Source organism: Salmo salar, chromosome ssa03, assembly GCF_905237065.1.
Source record: "Salmo salar chromosome ssa03, Ssal_v3.1, whole genome shotgun sequence".
NCBI lineage: Eukaryota > Metazoa > Chordata > Actinopteri > Salmoniformes > Salmonidae > Salmo > Salmo salar.
In genome coordinates, this window is record NC_059444.1 from 2,169,715 (window position 1) to 2,195,289 (window position 25,575).

A 25,575-nucleotide genomic window follows, 5' to 3' on the forward strand; every position below is an offset into this window, starting at 1 on the left:
TACTGTAATAGATGAATGGGGCTAGTTAGTGTAGAGGGACTACTGTAATAGATGAATGGGGCTATGTAGTGTATTAGCCCTACTGTAATAGATGAATGGGGCTAGTTAGTGTAGTAGCCCTACTGTAATAGATGAATGGGGCTAGTTAGTGTAGTAGCCCTACTGTAATAGATGAATGGGGCTAGTTAGTGTAGTAGCCCTACTGTAATAGATGAACGGGGCTAGTTAGTGTAGTAGCCCTGCTGTAATAGATGAATGGGGCTAGTTAGTGTAGAAGCCCTACTGTAATAGATGAATGGGGCTAGTTAGTGTTGTAGCCCTACTGTAATAGATGAACGGGGCTAGTTAGTGTAGTAGCCCTACTGTAATAGATGAACGGGGCTAGTTAGTCAACACCAGGGTCTTTTCAATAGTTCTCCGCCTCTCTCTGCTTCAACACCAGGGCCTTTTCAATAGTTCTCCGCCTCTCTCTGCTTCAACACCAGGGCCTTTTCAATAGTTCTCCGCCTCTCTCTGCTTCAACACCAGGGTCTTTTCAATAGTTCTCCGCCTCTCTCTGCTTCAACACCAGGGCCTTTCAATAGTTCTACGCCTCTCTCTGCTTCAACACCAGGGCCTTTCAATAGTTCTCCGCCTCTCTCTGCTTCAACACCAGGGCCTTTCAATAGTTCTCCGCCTCTCTCTGCTTCAACACCAGGGCCTTTCAATAGTTCTACGCCTCTCTCTGCTTCAACACCAGGGCCTTTCAATAGTTCTCCGCCTCTCTCTGCTTCAACACCAGGGCCTTTCAATAGTTCTACGCCTCTCTCTGCTTCAACACCAGGGTCTTTTCAATAGTTCTACGCCTCTCTCTGCTTCAACACCAGGGCCTTTCAATAGTTCTCCGCCTCTCTCTGCTTCAACACCAGGGCCTTTCAATAGTTCTACGCCTCTCTCTGCTTCAACACCAGGGCCTTTCAATAGTTCTCCGCCTCTCTCTGCTTCAACACCAGGGTCTTTCAATAGTTCTCCGCCTCTCTCTGCTTCAACACCAGGGTCTTTCAATAGTTCTACGCCTCTCTCTGCTTCAACACCAGGGCCTTTCAATAGTTCTCCGCCTCTCTCTGCTTCAACACCAGGGTCTTTTCAATAGTTCTACGCCTCTCTCTGCTTCAACACCAGGGCCTTTCAATAGTTCTCCGCCTCTCTCTGCTTCAACACCAGGGCCTTTCAATAGTTCTCCGCCTCTCTCTGCTTCAACACCAGGGCCTTTCAATAGTTCTACGCCTCTCTCTTTTCCTCTTTTCATCGCCCTCACTCCCATCTGTTTGTTTCAAGCAGAGAAAATTCAATTGACGAGCATTTTGTTTCTTGACGAAGAGGATACAAGCACGCGCACACGAGCATGCACACGACAGTTAATTGTAGGCTGAGTTTAGCACACTTCCCACAAACACATAACTCAAACTGTTTATCCTAGAAATATGCAGCCTAGCCACTAGCCAGGGAAAGACAGAGGAGGAGAGACTGTAACCCCTCTCTCTCTCACCAACTCTCTGTATCTCTCTCTCTCTCTCTCTCTGTATCTCTCTCTGTATCTCTCTCTCTCTCTCTCTCACCAACTCTCCGTCTCTCTCTAAATAATAACACGTTGAATTTATAACAAAGAAAAAACATCTCCAAGTGCTACAGTGAGGGCATCTCTCTCTCTCTCTCTCTCTCTCTCTCTCTCTCTCTCTGTCTCTCTCTCTCTCTCTCTCTCTCTCTCTCTCTCTCTGTCTCTGTCTCTTCTCTCTCTCTCTCTGTCTCTCTCTCTGTCTCTCTCTTTCTCTGTCTCTCTCTCTCTGTCTGTCTCTCTCTCTCTCTCTCTCTCTCTCTGTCTCTCTCTCTCTGTCTCTCTCTCTCTCTCTCTCTCTGTCTCTCTCTCTGTCTCTCTCTCTCTCTGTCTGTCTCTCTCTCTCTCTCTCTGTCTCTCTCTCTCTCTGTCTCTATCTGTCTGTCTCTCTCTCTCTGTCTCTCTCTGTCTGTCTCTCTCTCTCTCTCTGTCTCTCTCTCTGTCTCTCTCTCTGTCTCTCTCTCTGTCTCTCTCTCTCTCTGTCTCTCTCTCTCTCTCTCTCTCTCTCTCTCTCTCTGTCTCTCTCTCTCTCTCTCTCTCTCTCTCTCTCTCTCTGTCTCTCTCTGTCTCTCTCTCTCTGTCTCTTTCTGTCTCTCTGTCTCTCTCTGTCCCTCTCTGTCTCTCTCTGTCTCTCTCTGTCTCTCTCTCTCTCTGTCTCTCTTTGTATTTCTGTCTCTCTGTCTCTCTGTCTCTCTGTCTCTCTGTTCCTCTCTGTCCGTCTCTGTCCTTCTCTGTCTCTCTGTCCCTCTCTGTCCCTCTCTGTCCCTCTGTCTCTCTGTCTCTCTCTGTCCCTCTCTGTCTCTCCGTCTCACTGTCTGTCTGCCTCTCTCCATCCATCCATCCATAGAAGAGGATGGGCCAGCCCTAAGAGCCTGGTTCCTGTCTAGGTTTCTTCCAATAGGTTCCTTCCATCTAGACCGTTTCTCTTAGTCACTGTGCTTCTGCCGCTGCATTGCTCTATGGGGTTCAAGGCTGGGTATCTGTAAAGCACTTGGTGACAACTGCTGATGTAAAAAAGGGATTTATAAAAGAAATCGAATTGATCTCTCTGTCTTACCGGGTTTCCTTCAGGTCCTCGGTGACCTTTGGCTCCTTTGTTCCCTGGGAGTCCTGGGGAGTCGTTCTGCAGAGGAGAGACAGGAAGAGAGATAGTAATACACAGGGGAGTCGTTCTGCAGAGGAGAGACAGGAAGAGAGTTAGTAATACACAGGGGAATCGTTCTGCAGAGGAGAGACAGGAAGAGAGTTAGTAATACACAGGGGAATCGTTCTGCAGAGGAGAGACAGGAAGAGAGATAGTAATACACACTACAGATAGTGAAACTTTGACAAAGTGTCGTGAGAGAAAGTGAGACAGACAACTGATGAGTAACCTTTATCATTATCTCTGGGGTCAAAGTTCACTGAAACCAGGTGGACCCTACTGTCTACTGTCTACTGACTACTGTCTACTGCCTACTGTCTACTGACTACTGTCTACTGCCTACTGACTACTGTCTACTGACTACTGTCTACTGTCTACTGCCTACTGTCTACTGTCTACTGCCTACTGTCTACTGTCTACTGACTACTGTCTACTGCCTACTGTCTACTGTCTACTGCCTACTGTCTACTGCCTACTGTCTACTGTCTACTGCCTACTGTCTACTGTCTACTGTCTACTGCCTACTGTCTACTGTCTACTGCCTACTGTCTACTGTCTACTGCCTACTGTCTACTGTCTACTGTCTACTGCCTACTGCCTACTGCCTACTGCCTACTGTCTACTGTCTACTGTCTACTGCCTACTGTCTACTGTCTACTGCCTACTGTCTACTGCCTACTGTCTACTGTCTACTGTCTACTGCCTACTGCCTACTGTCTACTGTCTACTGTCTACTGTCTACTGACTACTGACTACTGTCTACTGTCTACTGTCTACTGCCTACTGTCTACTGCCTACTGCCTACTGTCTACTGTCTACTGCCTACTGTCTACTGCCTACTGTCTACTGTCTACTGCCTACTGCCTACTGTCTACTGTCTACTGTCTACTGCCTACTGTCTACTGTCTACTGTCTACTGCCTACTGCCTACTGTCTACTGCCTACTGTCTACTGTCTACTGCCTACTGCCTACTGTCTACTGTCTACTGCCTACTGACTACTGACTACTGTCTACTGTCTACTGTCTACTGTCTACTGTCTACTGCCTACTGCCTACTGCCTACTGTCTACTGTCTACTGTCTACTCGTTGAGTACTTAGCCCCTCTAACCCTACCCCTCGCTGATAACTTAGCCCCTCTAACCCTACCCCTCGCTGATAACTTAGCCCCTCTAACCCTACCCCTCTCTGATAACTTAGCCCCTCTAACCCTACCCCTCGCTGATAACTTAGCCCCTCTAACCCTACCCCTCTCTGATAACTTAGCCCCTCTAACCCTACCCCTCGCTGATAACTTAGCCCCTCTAACCCTACCCCTCTCTGATAACTTAGCCCCTCTAACCCTACCCCTCTCTGATAACTTAGCCCCTCTAACCCTACCCCTCTCTGATAACTTAGCCCCTCTAACCCTACCCCTCTCTGATAACTTAGCCCCTCTAACCCTACCCCTCTCTGATAACTTAGCCCCTCTAACCCTACCCCTCTCTGATAACTTAGCCCCTCTAACCCTTAGCTTGTTAACCCTGTCTCTTTGTCTCTCCTCTCTCTGAGATGAGAACCTCGCCCCTATCCCTTCTCTTTTAACAACCTTCCATTCCTCCGAAACTCTGACCTGAAGCTCTCAGTGTCCGCCTCTGATGTCTATGGAACAGACATGGGCTAGTCATATATCACACACACACACACACACACACACACACACACACACACACACACACACACACACACACACACACACACACACACACACACGCGCGGACGCACACACACACACACACACACGCGCGGACGCACACACACACACACACACACACACACACACACACACACACACACACACACACACACACACACACACAGTTCTGTTTGATTGTATCTCCACCATAAATCTAGTTTGACAGAGACCATTATAAACATTATTTTAAGATGGCTATCCTAAACCTGTTATTTAAGCTAGGTCATTGCCCTGTTCTTCTCTTCTGGTCTTAACAAGCTACAGGTCAGGTTATGAAGGCTTCAGTTATTTGAGTGGTATGGGCCCTGGGGGCTTAGGCAAAGAACTAGGGCTGAGGGGAGGGCTGAGGGATGGGGCTGAAGTGAGGACTGAGGGATGAGGCTGAGGGGGGGGCTGAGGGATGGGGCTGAGGGGAGGGCTGAGGAATGGGGCTGAGGAGAGGGCTGAGGGATGGGGCTGAGGGGAGGGCTGAGGGATGGGGCTGATGGATGGGGCTGAGGGATGGGGCTGAGGGATGGGGCTGAGGGATGGGGCTGAGGGGAGGGGCTGAGGGATGGGGCTGAGGGGCTGAGGAGGGGCTGAGGGATGGGGCTGAGGGGAGGGCTGAGGATTGGGGCTGAGGAGAGGGCTGAGGGATGGGGCTGAGGGATGGGGCTGAGGGCTCGGGCTGAGGGATGGGGCTGAGGGGAGGGGCTGAGGAATGGGGCTGAGGTATGAGGCTGAGGGATGGGGTGAGGGATGGGGCTGAGGGGAGGGCTGATGGATGGGGCTGAGGGGAGGGCTGATCTGAGGGGAGGGCTGAGGGATGGGGCTGAGGGGAGGGCTGAGGGATGGGGCTGAGGGGAGGGCTGAGGATTGGGGCTGAGGAGAGGGCTGAGGCATGGGGCTGAGGGATGGGGCTGAGGGATGGGGTTGAGGGAGGGCTGAGGGGATGGGGCTGAGGAGAGGGCTGAGGGATGGGGCTGAGGGGGGCTGAGGGATGGTGCTGAGGGGGGGGCTGAGGTTAAGGTGCCTTAAGGCTGGAGTATAGGGAATGGTGCAGGAAGGGTAATTATGTTTAGGTGAAGAAATGTGAACTTGTAAGTTGAGCTCATTTCCACAGCCTCCCCAGAGGACAAAAGTAAAAACAACCAAACAGAGGACTATAATACATTACTGGGACTATAACACATTACTGGGACTATAATACATTACTGGGACTATAATACACATTACTGGGACTATAACACATTACTGGGACTATAACACATTACTGGGACTATAACACATTACTGGGACTATAACACATTACTGGGACTATAATACATTACTGGGACTATAACACATTACTGGGACTATAACACATTACTGGGACTATAACACATTACTGGGACTATAATACATTACTGGGACTATAACACACATTACTGGGACTATAATACATTACTGGGACTATAACACAACACTGGGACTATAACACATTACTGGGACTATAACACATTACTGGGACTATAATACATTACTGGGACTATAACACAACACTGGGACTATAACACATTACTGGGACTATAATACACATTACTGGGACTATAATACATTACTGGGACTATAACACATTACTGGGACTATAATACAACACTGGGACTATAATACAACACTGGGACTATAACACATTACTGGGACTATAATACATTACTGGGACTATAATACATTACTGGGACTATAACACATTACTGGGACTATAATACAACACTGGGACTATAATATAACACTGGGACTATAACACATTACTGGGACTATAACACATTACTGGGACTATAATACATTACTGGGACTATAACACATTACTGGGACTATAATACATTACTGGGACTATAACACATTACTGGGACTATAATACACATTACTGGGACTATAATACACATTACTGGGACTATAACACAACACTGGGACTATAATACATTACTGGGACTATAATACATTACTGGGACTATAATACATTACTGGGACTATAACACATTACTGGGACTATAATACATTACTGGGACTATAATACACATTACTGGGACTATAACACACATTACTGGGACTATAACACATTACTGGGACTATAACACATTACTGGGACTATAACACATTACTGGGACTATAATACATTACTGGGACTATAACACATTACTGGGACTATAACACATTACTGGGACTATAACACATTACTGGGACTATAATACATTACTGGGACTATAACACACATTACTGGGACTATAATACATTACTGGGACTATAACACAACACTGGGACTATAACACTTTACTGGGACTATAACACATTACTGGGACTATAATACATTACTGGGACTATAACACAACACTGGGACTATAACACATTACTGGGACTATAATACACATTACTGGGACTATAATACATTACTGGGACTATAACACATTACTGGGACTATAATACAACACTGGGACTATAATACAACACTGGGACTATAACACATTACTGGGACTATAATACATTACTGGGACTATAATACATTACTGGGACTATAACACATTACTGGGACTATAATACAACACTGGGACTATAATACAACACTGGGACTATAACACATTACTGGGACTATAACACATTACTGGGACTATAATACATTACTGGGACTATAACACATTACTGGGACTATAATACATTACTGGGACTATAACACATTACTGGGACTATAATACACATTACTGGGACTATAATACACATTACTGGGACTATAACACAACATTGGGACTATAATACATTACTGGGACTATAATACATTACTGGGACTATAATACATTACTGGGATTATAACACATTACTGGGACTATAATACATTACTGGGACTATAACACATTACTGGGACTATAATACCTTACTGGGACTATAATACATTACTGGGACTATAATACATTACTGGGACTATAATACATTACTGGGACTATAACACATTACTGGGACTATAACACATTACTGGGACTATAATACATTACTGGGACTATAACACATTACTGGGACTATAACACATTACTGGGACTATAACACATTACTGGGACTATAACACATTACTGGGACTATAATACATTACTGGGACTATAACACATTACTGGGACTATAACACATTACTGGGACTATAACACATTACTGGGACTATAATACACATTACTGGGACTATAACACATTACTGGGACTATAACACATTACTGGGACTATAATACATTACTGGGACTATAACACAACACTGGGACTATAATACAACACTGGGACTATAACACATTACTGGGACTATAACACATTACTGGGACTATAATACAACACTGGGACTATAACACATTACTGGGACTATAACACAACACTGGGACTATAACAAATTACTGGGACTATAATACATTACTGGGACTATAACACAACACTGGGACTATAACACATTACTTTGACAATAACACATTACTGGGACTATAACACATTACTGGGACTATAACACATTACTGGGACTATAATACATTACTGGGACTATAACACATTACTGGGACTATAATACATTACTGGGACTATAACACATTACTGGGACTATAATACATTACTGGGACTATAATACATTACGGGGACTATAATACATTACTGGGACTATAACACATTACTGGGACTATAACACATTACTGGGACTATAATACATTACTGGGACTATAACACATTACTGGGACTATAATACATTACTGGGACTATAACACATTACTGGGACTATAATACATTACTGGGACTATAATACATTACTGGGACTAGAACACATTACTGGGACTATAATACATTACTGGGACTATAACACATTACTGGGACTATAACACATTACTGGGACTATAACACATTACTGGGACTATAACACATTACTGGGACTATAACACATTACTGGGACTATAACACATTACTGGGACTATAACAAACATTACTGGGACTATAATACATTACTGGGACTATAACACATTACTGGGACTATAATACATTACTGGGACTATAACACATTACTGGGACTATAATACATTACTGGGACTATAATACATTACTGGGGTTCAACTGGAGTAATGAGCTGCCCACATTCTCTCCCCTCATTTCCTGGTATCCATGACAATGACACATACACAGCTGCAGCAGCTCACTACTTTTAATACACAGACAGACACAGACAGACACACACACACACACACACGCGCGCGCGCAGGCGCACACACACACACACACACACACACACACACACACACACACACACACACACACACACACGCACACGCGCACGCGCGCCGCACACACACACACACACACACACACACACACACACACACACACACACACACACACACACACACACACACACACACACAGCGTCCAGAACATAAAGCGTTACCAGCTGCAAGACTGAAAGATAGAGGGAGAGAAGAAGGAGGGAGAGACTGGGGAGGGAGAGAAAAAGGAGGGGGAGAATGAGGGAGAGATGGAGGGAGAGAATGCAGGAGAGAATGAGGGAGAGAAGGAGGGAGAGAATGAGGGAGAGAAGGAGGGAGAGAATGAGGGAGAGAAGGAGGGAGAGAATGAGGGAGAGAAGGAGGGAGAGAAATAAGAGTAATAGAAAAGGGAGGGAAAGAAGATGGAGGGGTTGAAGAAGGAGACAGAGCAAAAGACATGAAAATAGAGACTGATTGATAAAATGAGAGATTGATAAACGGAAAGAGAGAGGGATAAAGAGACTGATAGAGAGGGATAAAGAGAGAGGGATAAAGAGACAGATAGAGGGAGAAAGAGACTGATAGAGAGGGATAAAGAGACAGATAGAGAGGGAGAAAGAGACTGATAGAGAGGGATAAAGAGACTGATAGAGAGGGAGAAAGAGACTGATAGAGAGGGAGAAAGAGACTGATAGAGAGGGAGAAAGAGACTGATAGAGAGGGAGAAAGAGACAGATAGAGAGGGATAAAGAGACTGATAGAGGGATAAAGAGAGAGGGATAAAGAGACAGATAGAGAGGGAGAAAGAGACTGATAGAGAGGGAGAAAGAGACAGATAGAGAGGGATAAAGAGACTGATAGAGAGGGATAAAGAGAGAGGGATAAAGAGACAGATAGAGAGGGAGAAAGAGACAGATAGAGAGGGAGAAAGAGACTGATAGAGAGGGAGAAAGAGACTGATAGAGAGGGATAAAGAGACTGATAGAGAGGGATAAAGAGAGAGGGATAAAGAGACAGATAGAGAGGGAGAAAGAGACAGATAGAAAGGGATAAAGAGACTGATAGAGAGGGATAAAGAGACTGATAGAGAGGGAGAAAGAGACTGATAGAGAGGGATAAAGAGACTGATAGAGAGGGAGAAAGAGACTGATAGAGAGGGAGAAAGAGACTGATAGAGAGGGAGAAAGAGACTGATAGAGAGGGAGAAAGAGACAGATAGAGAGGGATAAAGAGACTGATAGAGGGATAAAGAGAGAGGGATAAAGAGACAGATAGAGAGGGAGAAAGAGACTGATAGAGAGGGAGAAAGAGACAGATAGAGAGGGATAAAGAGACTGATAGAGAGGGATAAAGAGAGAGGGATAAAGAGACAGATAGAGAGGGAGAAAGAGACAGATAGAGAGGGAGAAAGAGACTGATAGAGAGGGAGAAAGAGACTGATAGAGAGGGATAAAGAGACTGATAGAGAGGGAGAAAGAGACTGATAGAGAGGGAGAAAGAGACTGATAGAGAGGGAGAAAGAGACAGATAGAGAGGGATAAAGAGACTGATAGAGAGGGAGAAAGAGACAGATAGAGAGGGATAAAGAGACTGATAGAGGGATAAAGAGAGAGGGATAAAGAGACAGATAGAGAGGGATAAAGAGACAGATAGAAAGGGATAAAGAGACTGATAGAGAGGGATAAAGAGACTGATAGAGAGGGAGAAAGAGACTGATAGAGAGGGATAAAGAGACTGATAGAGAGGGAGAAAGAGACTGATAGAGAGGGAGAAAGAGACAGATAGAGAGGGATAAAGAGACTGATAGAGAGGGAGAAAGAGACAGATAGAGAGGGATAAAGAGACTGATAGAGGGATAAAGAGAGAGGGATAAAGAGACAGATAGAGAGGGAGAAAGAGACTGATAGAGAGGGAGAAAGAGACAGATAGAGAGGGATAAAGAGACTGATAGAGAGGGATAAAGAGAGAGGGATAAAGAGACAGATAGAGAGGGAGAAAGAGACAGATAGAGAGGGAGAAAGAGACTGATAGAGAGGGAGAAAGAGACTGATAGAGAGGGATAAAGAGACTGATAGAGAGGGAGAAAGAGACTGATAGAGAGGGAGAAAGAGACTGATAGAGAGGGAGAAAGAGACAGATAGAGAGGGATAAAGAGACTGATAGAGAGGGATAAAGAGAGAGGGATAAAGAGACAGATAGAGAGGGAGAAAGAGACAGATAGAGAGGGAGAAAGAGACTGATAGAGAGGGATAAAGAGACTGATAGAGAGGGAGAAAGAGAGAGGGAGAAAGAGACAGATAGAGAGGGAGAAAGAGAGAGGGAGAAAGAGACTGATAGAGAGGGATAAAGAGACTGATAGAGAGGGATAAAGAGACAGATAGAGAGGGAGAAAGAGACTGATAGAGAGGGATAAAGAGACTGATAGAGAGGGATAAAGAGACAGATAGAGAGGGAGAAAGAGACTGATAGAGAGGGATAAAGAGACTGATAGAGAGGGATAAAGAGACTGATAGAGAGGGAGAAAGAGACTGATAGAGAGGGAGAAAGAGAGAGGGAGAAAGAGACAGATAGAGAGGGAGAAAGAGACTGATAGAGAGGGAGAAAGAGACTGATAGAGAGGGATAAAGAGACTGATAGAGAGGGAGAAAGAGACTGATAGAGAGGGATAAAGAGACTGATAGAGAGGGAGAAAGAGAGAGGGAGAAAGAGACTGATAGAGAGGGATAAAGAGACTGATAGAGAGGGATAAAGAGACTGATAGAGAGGGAGAAAGAGACTGATAGAGAGGGAGAAAGAGACTGATAGAGAGGGAGAAAGAGACTGATAGAGAGGGAGAAAGAGACTGATAGAGAGGGAGAAAGAGACTGATAGAGAGGGAGAAAGAGACTGATAGAGAGGGATAAAGAGACAGAGAGAGAGGGAGAAAGAGACTGATAGAGAGGGATAAAGAGACTGATAGAGAGGGATAAAGAGACTGATAGAGAGGGATAAAGAGACTGATAGAGAGGGATAAAGAGACTGATAGAGAGGGAGAAAGAGACTGATAGAGAGGGAGAAAGAGACTGATAGAGAGGGAGAAAGAGACTGATAGAGAGGGATAAAGAGACAGATAGAGAGGGAGAAAGAGACTGATAGAGAGGGATAAAGAGACTGATAGAGAGGGAGAAAGAGACTGATAGAGAGGGAGAAAGAGACAGATAGAGAGGGATAAAGAGACTGATAGAGAGGGATAAAGAGAGAGGGATAAAGAGACAGATAGAGAGGGAGAAAGAGACAGATAGAGAGGGAGAAAGAGACTGATAGAGAGGGATAAAGAGACTGATAGAGAGGGAGAAAGAGAGAGGGAGAAAGAGACAGATAGAGAGGGATAAAGAGACTGATAGAGAGGGAGAAAGAGACTGATAGAGAGGGAGAAAGAGACTGATAGAGAGGGAGAAAGAGACTGATAGAGAGGGAGAAAGAGACAGATAGAGAGGGATAAAGAGACTGATAGAGAGGGATAAAGAGACTGATAGAGAGGGAGAAAGAGACTGATAGAGAGGGAGAAAGAGACTGATAGAGAGGGAGAAAGAGACTGATAGAGAGGGATAAAGAGACTGATAGAGAGGGAGAAAGAGAGAGGGAGAAAGAGACTGATAGAGAGGGAGAAAGAGACTGATAGAGAGGGAGAAAGAGACTGATAGAGAGGGAGAAAGAGACAGATAGAGAGGGATAAAGAGACTGATAGAGAGGGATAAAGAGACTGATAGAGAGGGAGAAAGAGACTGATAGAGAGGGAGAAAGAGACTGATAGAGAGGGATAGAGACTGATAGAGAGGGAGAAAGAGAGAGGGAGAAAGAGACTGATAGAGAGGGATAAAGAGACTGATAGAGAGGGATAAAGAGACAGAGAGAGAGGGAGAAAGACTGATAGAGAGGGATAAAGAGACTGATAGAGAGGGATAAAGAGACAGATAGAGAGGGAGAAAGAGACTGATAGAGAGGGAGAAAGAGACTGATAGAGAGGGATAAAGAGACTGATAGAGAGGGATAAAGAGACTGATAGAGAGGGATAAAGAGACTGATAGAGAGGGATAAAGAGACTGATAGAGAGGGAGAAAGAGAGAGGGAGAAAGAGACTGATAGAGAGGGTGTGACTCACGTCCAGGCCGGGGTTTCCAGGCTCTCCATCATCTCCTTTGGGTCCCGGGGTTCCCTTCCCGCCCTGAAGGTCACAGGTCAGGGGTCAGAGACAGTTGTCATGGAAATCTCTTCATGAATCAGACATTTGGCCAACCAGACCAAATACAACTGGCCAATCGTCAAGTCTCAGATAAAGAAGGACTGTATGTCAAATGGCACTCTATTCCCTGTATAGTCATGCTATAGGCCAGGTCAAATGCTGTATACTACACAGGGTGCCATTTGGGAAACAACCTTGGCTTGACGTTTGTTTCTCACCAAACCCAGATAAATACATCTACTCTAACACCCAGATAAACCCAGATAAACCCAGGTGAATACATCTACTCTAACACCCAGATAAATACATCTACTCTAAAACTCAGATAAACCCAGATGAACCCAGATAAACCCAGATGAATACATCTACTCTAAAACCCAGATAAACCCAGATAAACCCAGATGAATACATCTACTCTAAAACCCAGATAAAGCCAGATAAACCCAGATGAATACATCTACTCTAAAACCCAGATAAACCCAGATAAACCCAGATGAATACATCTACTCTAAAACCCAGATAAACCCAGATAAACCCAGATGAATACATCTACTCTAAAACCCAGATAAACCCAGATAAACCCAGATGAATACATCTACTCTAAAACCCAGATAAACTCAGATAAACCCAGATGAATACATCTACTCTAAAACCCAGATAAACCCAGATAAACCCAGATGAATACATCTACTCTAAAACCCAGATGAACCCAGATAAATACACCTACTCTAAAAGTCATTCAGTCTGGGAAACAGTTACAGTAACACTAGTCATCATGACTGATTTGAGGTTAAAACTCTAAACTTCAAAAATGGAAACATCACGGTGTTTTAAGCCTGCCATGTTTTCCACATCTAAAGTGCTGAGTAATCTCTTCTCAATTCACCTGGCGTTTAGTTGAATAGGATCCAATCCTGGCATAATTAATTATTATATTTCAGTATAACATCCTGGTACTACGGTACTGTTAATGTACTGTAGGACTACTGTTATACATCCTGGTACTACGATACTGTGTTTATATAGGACTACTGTAATACATCCTGGTACTACGGTACTGTTAATGTACTGTAGGACTGCTGTTATACATCCTGGTACTACGGTACTGTGTTTATATAGGACTACTGTAATACATCCTGGTACTACGGTACTGTTAATGTACTGTAGGACTGCTGTTATACATCCTGGTACTACGGTACTGTGTTTATATAGGACTACTGTAATACATCCTGGTACTACGGTACTGTTAATGTACTGTAGGACTGCTGTTATACATCCTGGTACTACGATACTGTGTTTATATAGGACTACTGTAATACATCCTGGTACTACGGTACTGTTAATGTACTGTAGGACTGCTGTTATACATCCTGGTACTACGGTACTGTGTTTATATAGGACTACTGTAATACATCCTGGTACTACGGTACTGTTAATGTACTGTAGGACTGCTGTTATACATCCTGGTACTACGGTACTGTGTTTATATAGGACTACTGTAATACATCCTGGTACTACGGTACTGTTAATGTACTGTAGGACTGCTGTTATACATCCTGGTACTACGGTACTGTGTTTATATAGGACTACTGTAATACATCCTGGTACTACGGTACTGTTAATGTACTGTAGGACTGCTGTTATACATCCTGGTACTACGGTACTGTGTTTATATAGGACTACTGTAATACATCCTGGTACTACGGTACTGTTAATGTACTGTAGGACTACTGTTATACATCCTGGTACTACGGTACTGTGTTTATATAGGACTACTGTAATACATCCTGGTACTACGGTACTGTTAATGTACTGTAGGACTGCTGTTATACATCCTGGTACTACGGTACTGTGTTTATATAGGACTACTGTAATACATCCTGGTACTACGGTACTGTTAATGTACTGTAGGACTGCTGTTATACATCCTGGTACTACGGTACTGTGTTTATATAGGACTACTGTAATACATCCTGGTACTACGGTACTGTTAATGTACTGTAGGACTGCTGTTATACATCCTGGTACTACGGTACTGTGTTTATATAGGACTACTGTAATACATCCTGGTACTACGGTACTGTTAATGTACTGTAGGACTGCTGTTATACATCCTGGTACTACGGTACTGTGTTTATATAGGACTACTGTAATACATCCTGGTACTACGGTACTGTTAATGTACTGTAGGACTGCTGTTATACATCCTGGTACTACGGTACTGTGTTTATATAGGACTACTGTAATACATCCTGGTACTACGGTACTGTTAATGTACTGTAGGACTGCTGTTATACATCCTGGTACTACGGTACTGTTAATGTACTGTAGGACTGCTGTTATACATCCTGGTACTACGGTACTGTTAATGTACTGTAGGACTACTGTGTTTATATAGGACTGTTTTATACATCATATACCAGGGTAGTAGTGTTTCCTGTGTTTAGGGTTCTTAACATGCTGACTGGACAGTAGTATAGTGTAGTGACCCTTTGTTCTGTACAGATTGATTTATTTCACCCGTATTTAACCAGGTCCCGTTCTCATTTACAGCAACGACCTGGAGAATAGTTACAGGGGAGAGGAGGAGGTGGGATGAATGAGCCAATTGGAAACTGGGGATGATTAGGTGACCGTGATGGTATGAGGGGCCAGATTGGGAATTTAGCCAGGACACCAGGGGTTAACACCCCTACTATTACAATAAGTACCATGGGGATCTTTAGTGACCACAGAGAGTCAGGACACCTGTTTAACGTCCCATCTGAAAGACGGCACCCTACACAGGGCAATGTCCCCAATCGCTGCCCTGGGGCATTACTATTTAAACCTACTGGCCTTCCAACACCACTTCTAGCAGCATCTGGTCCGACCCTGCTTAGCTTCAGAGGCAAGGCAGCAGTGGGATGCAGGGTGGTATGCTGCTTCCAAAGTTCAGTCTCTTGGGAGATAGAGTGCTTGCCACTGACCCAGCGAGAGCCAGGTTGGAGGTCTGGCTAGGATATCGTCCTAACTCTCTACAATACTATGATAGAGTGATATAGTGAGGGGAGACTGCCTTGGGGCTGATTCTGAGGTGAGAGGTTATAGGTGAAAGGTGAACTCACCGGCTCTCCAATGCTACCTCGTGGGCCGGGGTAACCCTGAGAGAGGAGAGGAATGTGTGAGAGACGGCAGACAAGACACACACACACACACACACACACACACACACACACACACACACACACACACACACACACACACACACACACACACACACACACACACACACTACCATGAACCCAAACAACAATACCTCAGACGTAACACAACTGTACCTGGAAACCGTGGCAACCTTCAGTTCCATTTCCTGGTGCCCCATCTTCTCCCTGAAGCAGAAATAGACAGAACACTTCAGCCATCCCTTGTTCTTAATTTTAAATTTCATTTCCCCTCCTCCCCAAATGTTCTCTCTCTCTCTCGCCCTCTCACCCTGCTTCCGATCTGGCCTCTGTCTCCAGGAGCTCCTTTGATTCCTCTTGGTCCCTTGGGGCCCTGGGAAACGTAGTTTAGATAAGAGAGAGATGGGAAAGGTAATTTAGATAAGAGAGAGATGGGAAATGTAGTTTAGATAAGAGAGAGATGGGAAATGTAGGTTAGATAAGAGATAGATGGGAAATGTAGTTTAGATAAGAGAGAGATGGGAAATGTAGTTTAGATAAGAGAGAGATGGGAAAGGTAGTTTAGATAAGAAAGAGATGGGAAATGTAGTTTAGACAGATAGGAAATCAGAGTGGGAACATGAGAAATGAAGTTCAGATGTTAATGGAGGAAGACTTCCTGACCACCTGACCTTTGACATCATTTAGCCAGAAACTTTTATCAATATCAAAATATCCACCTGGGGGACGGCAGGTTGGAAAATAAGATGACAAAACTTGAAAGACTCCCAGCTTAGTGATTCATGTGTGATAAGACTCCCAGCTTAGTGATTAATGTGTGATAAGACTCCCAGCTTAGCCTGTTATGGATAGGGGGGCAGTATTTTCACGGCCGGATAAAAACGTACCCGATTTAATCTGATTATTACTCCTGCCCAGAAACTAGAATATGCATATAATTATTAGCTTTGGATAGAAAACACTCCAAAGTTTCTAAAACTGTTTGAATGGTGTCTGTGAGTATAACAGAACTCAAATGGCAGGTCAAAACCTGAGAGATTCCTTACAGGAAGTGCCCTCCCTGACCATTTCTTGGCCTTCTACACTCTCTTTATTGAAAACTGAGGATCTCTGCTGTAACTTCCTACGGTTCCCATAGGCTCTCAGAAGGCGGCAAAACGGTGAATGATACCTTTGGAGCCCCTGGCTGAAAAACAGTAGCGCATTTGGATAGTGGTCGATCTGAGAACAATGAGACTGAGGTGCGTGCACGAGGCGACACCATGTTTTTATTCTTTCGTCTTTGAACGAAAACAACGACTCCCGGTTGGAATATTATTGCTTTTTACGAGAAAAATAACATAAAAATTGATTTTAAACAGCCGTTTGACATGCTTCGAAGTACGGTAATGGAATATTTTCAAATTTTTTGTCATGAAACGCGTCGGGCGCGTAACCCTTCGTCACCCTTCGGATAGTGTCTTGAACGCACAACAAAACGCCGCTATTTGGATATAACTATGGATTATTTGGAACCAAACCAACATTTGTTATTGAAGTAGAAGTCCCGGGAGTGCATTCTGACGAAGAACAGCAAAGGTAATCCAATTTTTATTATAGTAAATCTGAGTTTGGTGAGGGCTAAACTTGGTGGGTGTCAAAATAGCTAGCCATGATGGCCAGGCTATCTACACAGAATATTGCAAAATGTGCTTTCACCGAAAAGCTATTTTAAAATCGGACACCGCGATTGCATAAAGGAGTTCTGTATCTATAATTCTTAAAATAATTGTTATGTTTTTTGTGAACGTTTATCGTGAGTAATTTAGTAAATTCACCGGAAGTGTTCGGTGGGAATGCTAGTTCTGAACGTCACATGCTAATGTAAAAAGCTGTTTTTTTATATAAATATGAACTTGATTGAACAAAACATGCATGTATTGTATAACATAATGTCCTAGGAGTGTCATCTGATGAAGATCATCAAAGGTTAGTGCTGTATTTAGCTGTGGTTTTGTTTTTTGTGACATTATATGCTAGCTTGAAAAATGGGTGTCTGATTATTTCTGGCTGGGTACTCTGCTGACATAATCTAATGTTTTGCTTTCGCTGTAAAGCCTTTTTGAAATCGGACAGTGTGGTTAGATAAAGGAGAGTCTTGTCTTTAAAATGGTGTAAAATAGTCATATGTTTGAAAAATGGAAGTTTGGGGATTTTTGAGGAATTTGTAATTCGCGCCACGCCCTATCATTGGATATTGGAGCAGGTGTTCCGCTAGCGGAACGTCTAGATGTAAGAGCTTAGCGATGCACGTGTGATAAGACTCCCAGCTTAGTAATTCATGTGTGATAAGACTCCCAGCTTAGTGATTCATGTGTGATAAGACTCCCAGCTTAGTGATTCATGTGTGATAAGACTCCCAGCTTAGTGATTCATGTGTGATAAGACTCCCAGCTTAGTGATTCATGTGTGATAAGACTCCCAGCTTAGTGATTCACGTGTGATAAGACTCCCAGCTTAGTGTTTCATGTGTGATAAGACTCCCAGCTTAGTGATTCATGTGTGATAAGACTCCCAGCTTAGTGATTCATGTGTGATAAGACTCCCAGCTTAGTCATTCATGTGTGTGAGATAAATACATGTGTTCACTAGATGACAGAATTGATAAACAAATTGATTGACTAGTTGACCAACCTCTGGTCCGGGGCGCCCTCATCTCCTCTGTATCCTGGAGACCCCGCCTTGCCGATGTCACCCTGAAACACACACAACAAAACTGTTAGACTTATAACACACACACACGCACACACGCACACACACACGGCTCGCCCTAAGACACAGTCGTAGAAGTTTATAATTATAACATAATTTAATAATGTAACAGTGTAGGAAGCAGAAACAGTGTAGACAGGAAGTAGGAAGCAGAAACAGTGTAGACAGGAAGTAGGAAGCAGAAACAGTGTAGACAGGAAGTAGGAAGCAGAAACAGTGTAGACAGGAAGTAGGAAGCAGAAACAGTGTAGACAGGAAGTAGGATGCAGAAACAGTGTAGACAAGAAATAGGAAGCAGAAACAGTGTAGACAGGAAGTAGGATGCAGAAACAGTGTAGACAGGAAGTAGGATGCAGAAACAGTGTAGGCAGGAAGTAGGAAGCAGTGGGCGCGTTCGAGCGGATCACTTTTGTCAAGTCGTTCACTATCGTTGGCCACAGCCTTGATAATAATGGTCAGAGTAATGCATACAGTGCATTCAGAAAGTATTCACACCCCTTGACTTATTCCACATGTTGTTGTGTTACAGCCCGAATTTAAAATGGACATTTAGATTTTTTGATGACTGGCCTACACATCAAATCACATTGTATTTTGTCACATGCGCCAAATTCAACTGTGAAATGCTTACTGACAAGCCCTGAACCAACAATGCAGTTAAGGAAAATCAGTGTTAAGAAAGTATTTACTAAATAAACTGAAGTAAAAAAAAGGAAAAAAAAAAAAAATATATATATATATATACATATATTTATATATATATAAAAATAAATAATTGAAGAGCAACAGTAAAATAACAATATCGGGGCTATATACAGGTGGTACAGAGTCAATGTGTGGGGGCACCAGTTTGTCAAGGTAGTTGAGGTAATATGTACATGTAGGTAGAAGTAAAGTGACTATGCATAGATAATAAACAGAGAGTAGCAGCAGTGGAAAAATGGGGATTGGGTGGTGATGGTTGTCAATGCAAATTGTCTGGGTGGCCAATTGATTAGCTGTTCAGGAGTTTTATGGCTTGGGGGTAGAAGCTGTTTAGAAGCCTTTTGGACCTAGACTTAGCGCTCCGGTACCGCTTTCCGTGCGGTAGCAGAGAGAACAGTCTATGACTGGGGTGGCTGGAGTCTGGCTATTTTTTGGGCCTTCCTCTGACACCACCTGGTGTAGAGGTCCTGGATGGCAGGAAGCTTGGCCCCAGATGTACTGGGCCGTACGCACTACCCTTTGTAGTGCCTTGTGGTTGGAGGCTGAGTAGTTGCCATTCCAGGCAGTGATGCAACCAGTCAGGATGCTCTCGATGGTGCAGCTGTAGAACTTTTTGAGGATCTGAGGACTCATGCCAAATCTTTTGTCTGTTGAGGGGGAATAGGCTTTATCGTGTTCTCTTCACGACTGTCTTGGTGTGTTTGGACCATGTTAGTTCATTGGTGATGTGGACACCAAGGAACTTGAAGCTCTCAACCTGCTCCACTGCAGCCCCGTCGATGAGAATGGGGCGTGCTCAGTCCTCTTTTCCTGTAGTCCACGATCATCATCTTTTGTCTTGATCACGTTGAGGGAGAGGTTGTTGTCCTGGCACCACACTGCGAGGTCCCTGACCTGCTCCCTATAGGCTGTCTCATCATTGTCGGCGATCAGGCCTACCACTGTTGTGTCGTCAGCAAACTTAATGATGGTGTTGGAGTCATGCTTGGGCATGCAGTCATGGGTGAACAGGGAGTACAGGAGGGGACTGAGCCCGCACCCCTGAGGGGCCCCTGTGTTGAGGATCATCGTGGCAGATGTGTTGTTACCTACCCTTACCACCTGGGGGCGGCCTGTCAGGAAGTCCAGGATCCAGTTGCAGAGGGAGGTGTTTAGTCCCAGGGTCCTTAGCTTAGTGATGAGCTTTGAGGGCAAAATGGTGTTGAACGCTGAGCTGTAGTCAATGAATAGCATTCTTACGTAGGTGTTCCTTTTGTCCAGGTGGGAAATGGCAGTGTGGAATGCAATTGAGATTGTGGAACTGTTAGGAGAGTATGCAAATTGGAGTGGGTCTAGGGTTTCTGGGATAATGGTGTTTATGTGAGCCATGACCAGATTTCAAAGCACTTCATGGCTACAGACGTGAGTCTTACGGGTCAGTATTCAATTAGGCAGGTTACCTTGGTGTTTTTGAAACATGTTGGTATTACAGACTTGGTCAGGGACAGGTTGAACATGTCAGTGAAGACACTTGCCAGTTTGTCAGCGCATGCTCGGAGTACATCCATCTGGCCCTGCGGCCTTGTCAATGTTGACCTGTTTAAAGGTCGTACTCACATCGGCTATAGAGAGCTTGATCACACAGCCGTCCAGAACAGCTGGTGCTCTCATGCATATTTCAGTGTTGATTGCCTGGAGGCGAGCATAGAAGTCATGTAGCTCGTCTAGTAGGCTCATGTCACTGGGCAGCTCGCGGCTGTGCTTCCCTTTGTTGTCCGTAATAGTTTGCAGGCCCTGCCACATCCGACGAGCGTTGGAGCCGGTGTAGTATGATTCGATCTTAGTCCTGTATTGACACTCTGCCTGTTTGATGGAAGTTCAAGAAGTCCCGCTTCTTGAAAGCTGCAGCTCATTCAAGGGTTTTTCTTTATTTTTACTATTTTCTACATTGTAAAAAAACTATGAAATAACACAAATGGAATCATGTAGTAACCAAAAAAGTGTTTTATATTTTAGATTCTTCAACATAGCCATCCTTTGCTTTGATGACAGCTTTGCACACTCTTGGCATTCTCAAAACCAGCTTCACCTGGAATGCTTTTCCAACACTCTTGAAGGAGTTCCCACATATGCTGAGCACTTGTTGGCTGCTTTTCCTTCACTCTGCTGTCCAACTCATCCCAAACCATCTCAATTGGGTTGAGGTCAGGTGATTGTGGAGGCCAGGTCATCTGATGCAGCACTCCATCACTCTCCTTCTTGATCAAACAGCCCTTACACAGCCTGGAGGGGTGTTGGGTCATTGTCCTGTTGAAAAACAAATTATACACCCACTAAGCACAAACCAGATGGGATGGCATGTCGCTGCAGAGTGCTGTGGTAGCCATGCTGGTTAAGTGTGCCTTGAATTCTAAAGAAATCACTGACAGTGTCACCAGCAAAGCACCCCCACACCATCACACCTCCTTCCTCCATGCTTCACGGTCCAAATTTTAGAGTTTTGGTTCCAACCGCCATTTCTTTGTGAGACGCGGAGTAGGATCTCTGGAAGCAACGTCAACACAAGAACTGTTCTTTGGGAGCAGCCGCACACAAGCCTAAGATCACCGTGCGCAATCCCAAGCGTCAGCTGGAGTGGTGTAAAGCTCGCTGCCATTGGACTCTGGAGCAGTGGAAACACGTTCTCTGGAGTGATGAATCACACTTCACTGTCTGGCAGTCCAAAGGATGAATCTGGGTTTAGCAATGCCAAGAGAACGCTACCTGCCCTAATGCATAGTGCCAACTGTAAAGTTTGGTGGAGGAGGAATAATAGTCTGAGGCTGTTTTTCATGGTTCAGGCCCCTTAGTTCCAGTGAAGGGAAATCTTAACACTACGACATACAATGACATTCTAGATGATTCTGTACTTCCAACTCTGTGACAACAGTTTGGGGAAGGCCCTTTCCTGTTTCAGCATGACAATGCCCCTATGCAAAAAGCGAGGTCCATACAGAACTGGTTTGTCGAGATCGGTATGGAAGAACTTGACTGGCCTGCACAGAACCCTGACCTCAACTCCATCAAACACCTTTGTGATGCATTGGAACGTCGACTGCGAACCAGGCCTAATCATCCAACATCAGTGCCCGACCTCACTAATGCTCTTGTGACTGAATGGAAGCAAGTCCCCGCAGCAATGTAGCAACATCTAGTGGAAAGCCTTCCCAGAAGAGTGGAGGCTGTTATAGCAGCAATGTTCCAACATCTAGTGGAAAGCCTTCCCAGAAGAGTGGAGGCTGTTATAGCAGCAATGTTCCTACATCTAGTGGAAAGCCTTCCCAGAAGAGAGGAGGCTGTTATAGCAGCAATGTTCCAACATCTAGTGGAAAGCCTTCCCAGAAGAGTGGAGGCTGTTATAGCAGCAATGTTCCAACATCTAGTGGAAAGCCTTCCCAGAAGAGTGGAAACTGTTATAGCAGCAAAGGGGGGGAGACCAACTCCATATTAATACTCATGATTTTGGAATGAGATGTTGGACAAGCAGGTGTCCACATACTTTTGGTCATGTAGTGTACAAACCCTCCAACCCCAAAAGGCCTGAGGTGTTGACGTTATACTAAACTAAATTATAAAATATACATACCACAAAATACAATTGGCTATTCTTAAACTCTTCAAGATTATCCTCAGCTCTGGCATCTTCCCCAATATGTGGAACTAAGGTCTGTCCACCCCAATCCACAAAAGTGGAGACAAATTTGATCACAATAATTACTCAGGAATGTGTGTCAACAGCAAACCCAGACAAGTCCTCTGTAGTATCATCAACAGCAGACTCCAACATTTCCTCAGTGAAAACAATGACCTGAGCAAATGTAAATTTGGCTTCTTACCAAAATACCGTACGACAGACCACGTAATATACACCCTGCACACCCTTATTGACAAACAAACCAAAACAAACAAAGTCTTCTCATGCTTTGTTGATTTAAAAAAAAAGCTTTCGACTCAATTTGGCACTAGGGTCTGCTATAAAAATAGAAGGAAAGTGGTGTTGGGGGAAAAACATTTGACAATATTAAAATCAATGTACACAAACAACAAGTCTGCAAATAAACACCCACATTTCTTTCCTCAGGGCCAGGGGGTGAGACAAGGATGCACCTTGAGGCCCACCCTCTTCAACATACAGGGCCTTCAGAAAGTATTCACACCCCTGGACTTTTTCCACATGTTGTTGTGCTACAGCTTAAATTTAAAATCTCACCTCATCGCCGTACCCAACAAATACAACTATCTGTAAGGTCCCTAAATCGAAAAGTGATTTTTCAACATGTCTGCCTTTGTGCGTATGCAACTTAAATCTGACCGTATGGCCCTAGCGTTAGCCTAGTTAGTTACTATAGTATTGATCCCAGGAAGAATAGCTGCTGCTTTATCTAATGGGGGATCTAATTAGTAGCTGCTGCTTTATCTAATGGGGGATCTAATTAGTAGCTGCTTTATCTAATGGGGATCTAATTAGTAGCTGCTGCTTTATCTAATGGGGATCTAATTAGTAGCTGCTGCTTTATCTAATGGGGATCTAATTAGTAGCTGCTGCTTTATCTAATGGGGATCTAATTAGTAGCTGCTGCTTTATCTAATGGGGATCTAATTAGTAGCTGCTTTATCTAATGGGGATCTAATTAGTAGCTGCTTTATCTAATGGGGGATCTAATTAGTAGCTGCTTTATCTAATGGGGATCTAATTAGTAGCTGCTTTATCTAATGGGGATCTAATTAGTAGCTGCTTTATCTAATGGGGATCTAATTAGTAGCTGCTTTATCTAATGGGGGATCTAATTAGTAGCTGCTTTATCTAATGGGGATCTAATTAGTAGCTGCTTTATCTAATGGGGGATCTAATTAGTAGCTGCTTTATCTAATGGGGATCTAATTAGTAGCTGCTTTATCTAATGGGGGATCTAATTAGTAGCTGCTTTATCTAATGGGGATCTAATTAGTAGCTGCTTTATCTAATGGGGGATCTAATTAGTAGCTGCTTTATCTAATGGGGATCTAATTAGTAGCTGCTTTATCTAATGGGGATCTAATTAGTAGCTGCTTTATCTAATGGGGGATCTAATTAGTAGCTGCTTTATCTAATGGGGATCTAATTAGTAGCTGCTTTATCTAATGGGGGATCTAATTAGTAGCTGCTTTATCTAATGGGGATCTAATTAGTAGCTGCTGCTTTATCTAATGGGGATCTAATTAGTAGCTGCTTTATCTAATGGCGGATCTAATTAGTAGCTGCTGCTTTATCTAATGGGGATCTAATTAGTAGCTGCTGCTTTATCTAATGGGGGATCTAATTAGTAGCTGCTTTATCTAATGGGGGATCTAATTAGTAGCTGCTTTATCTAATGGGGATCTAATTAGTAGCTGCTGCTTTATCTAATGGGGATCTAATTAGTAGCTGCTGCTTTATCTAATGGGGATCTAATTAGTAGCTGCTGCTTTATCTAATGGGGGATCTAATTAGTAGCTGCTTTATCTAATGGGGGATCTAATTAGTAGCTGCTTTATCTAATGGGGATCTAATTAGTAGCTGCTTTATCTAATGGGGATCTAATTAGTAGCTGCTGCTTTATCTAATGGGGATCTAATTAGTAGCTGCTTTATCTAATGGGGATCTAATTAGTAGCTGCTTTATCTAATGGGGGATCTAATTAGTAGCTGCTGCTTTATCTAATGGGGATCTAATTAGTAGCTGCTTTATCTAATGGGGATCTAATTAGTAGCTGCTTTATCTAATGGGGGATCTAATTAGTAGCTGCTTTATCTAATGGGGATCTAATTAGTAGCTGCTGCTTTATCTAATGGGGATCTAATTAGTAGCTGCTTTATCTAATGGCGGATCTAATTAGTAGCTGCTGCTTTATCTAATGGGGATCTAATTAGTAGCTGCTGCTTTATCTAATGGGGGATCTAATTAGTAGCTGCTTTATCTAATGGGGGATCTAATTAGTAGCTGCTTTATCTAATGGGGATCTAATTAGTAGCTGCTTTATCTAATGGGGATCTAATTA

At 43.7% G+C, this 25,575-nt stretch overlaps 1 protein-coding gene across 1 annotated transcript in view; it reads right to left on the bottom strand.

Moving 5' to 3' along the window:
- col6a1 (collagen, type VI, alpha 1) overlaps positions 1-25,575 on the bottom strand; it is a 55,905-nt gene that overhangs the window by 9,823 nt on the left and 20,507 nt on the right. Inside the window, exons 19-24 of the mRNA XM_045714384.1 lie at positions 18,758-18,819; positions 16,395-16,457; positions 16,241-16,291; positions 16,028-16,063; positions 12,840-12,902; positions 2,652-2,766 (exon numbers count right to left, since the gene is read on the bottom strand). Coding sequence (XP_045570340.1) covers positions 2,652-2,766; positions 12,840-12,902; positions 16,028-16,063; positions 16,241-16,291; positions 16,395-16,457; positions 18,758-18,819 — 390 coding nt within the window. The remainder of the gene's footprint in view (positions 1-2,651; positions 2,767-12,839; positions 12,903-16,027; positions 16,064-16,240; positions 16,292-16,394; positions 16,458-18,757; positions 18,820-25,575) is intronic.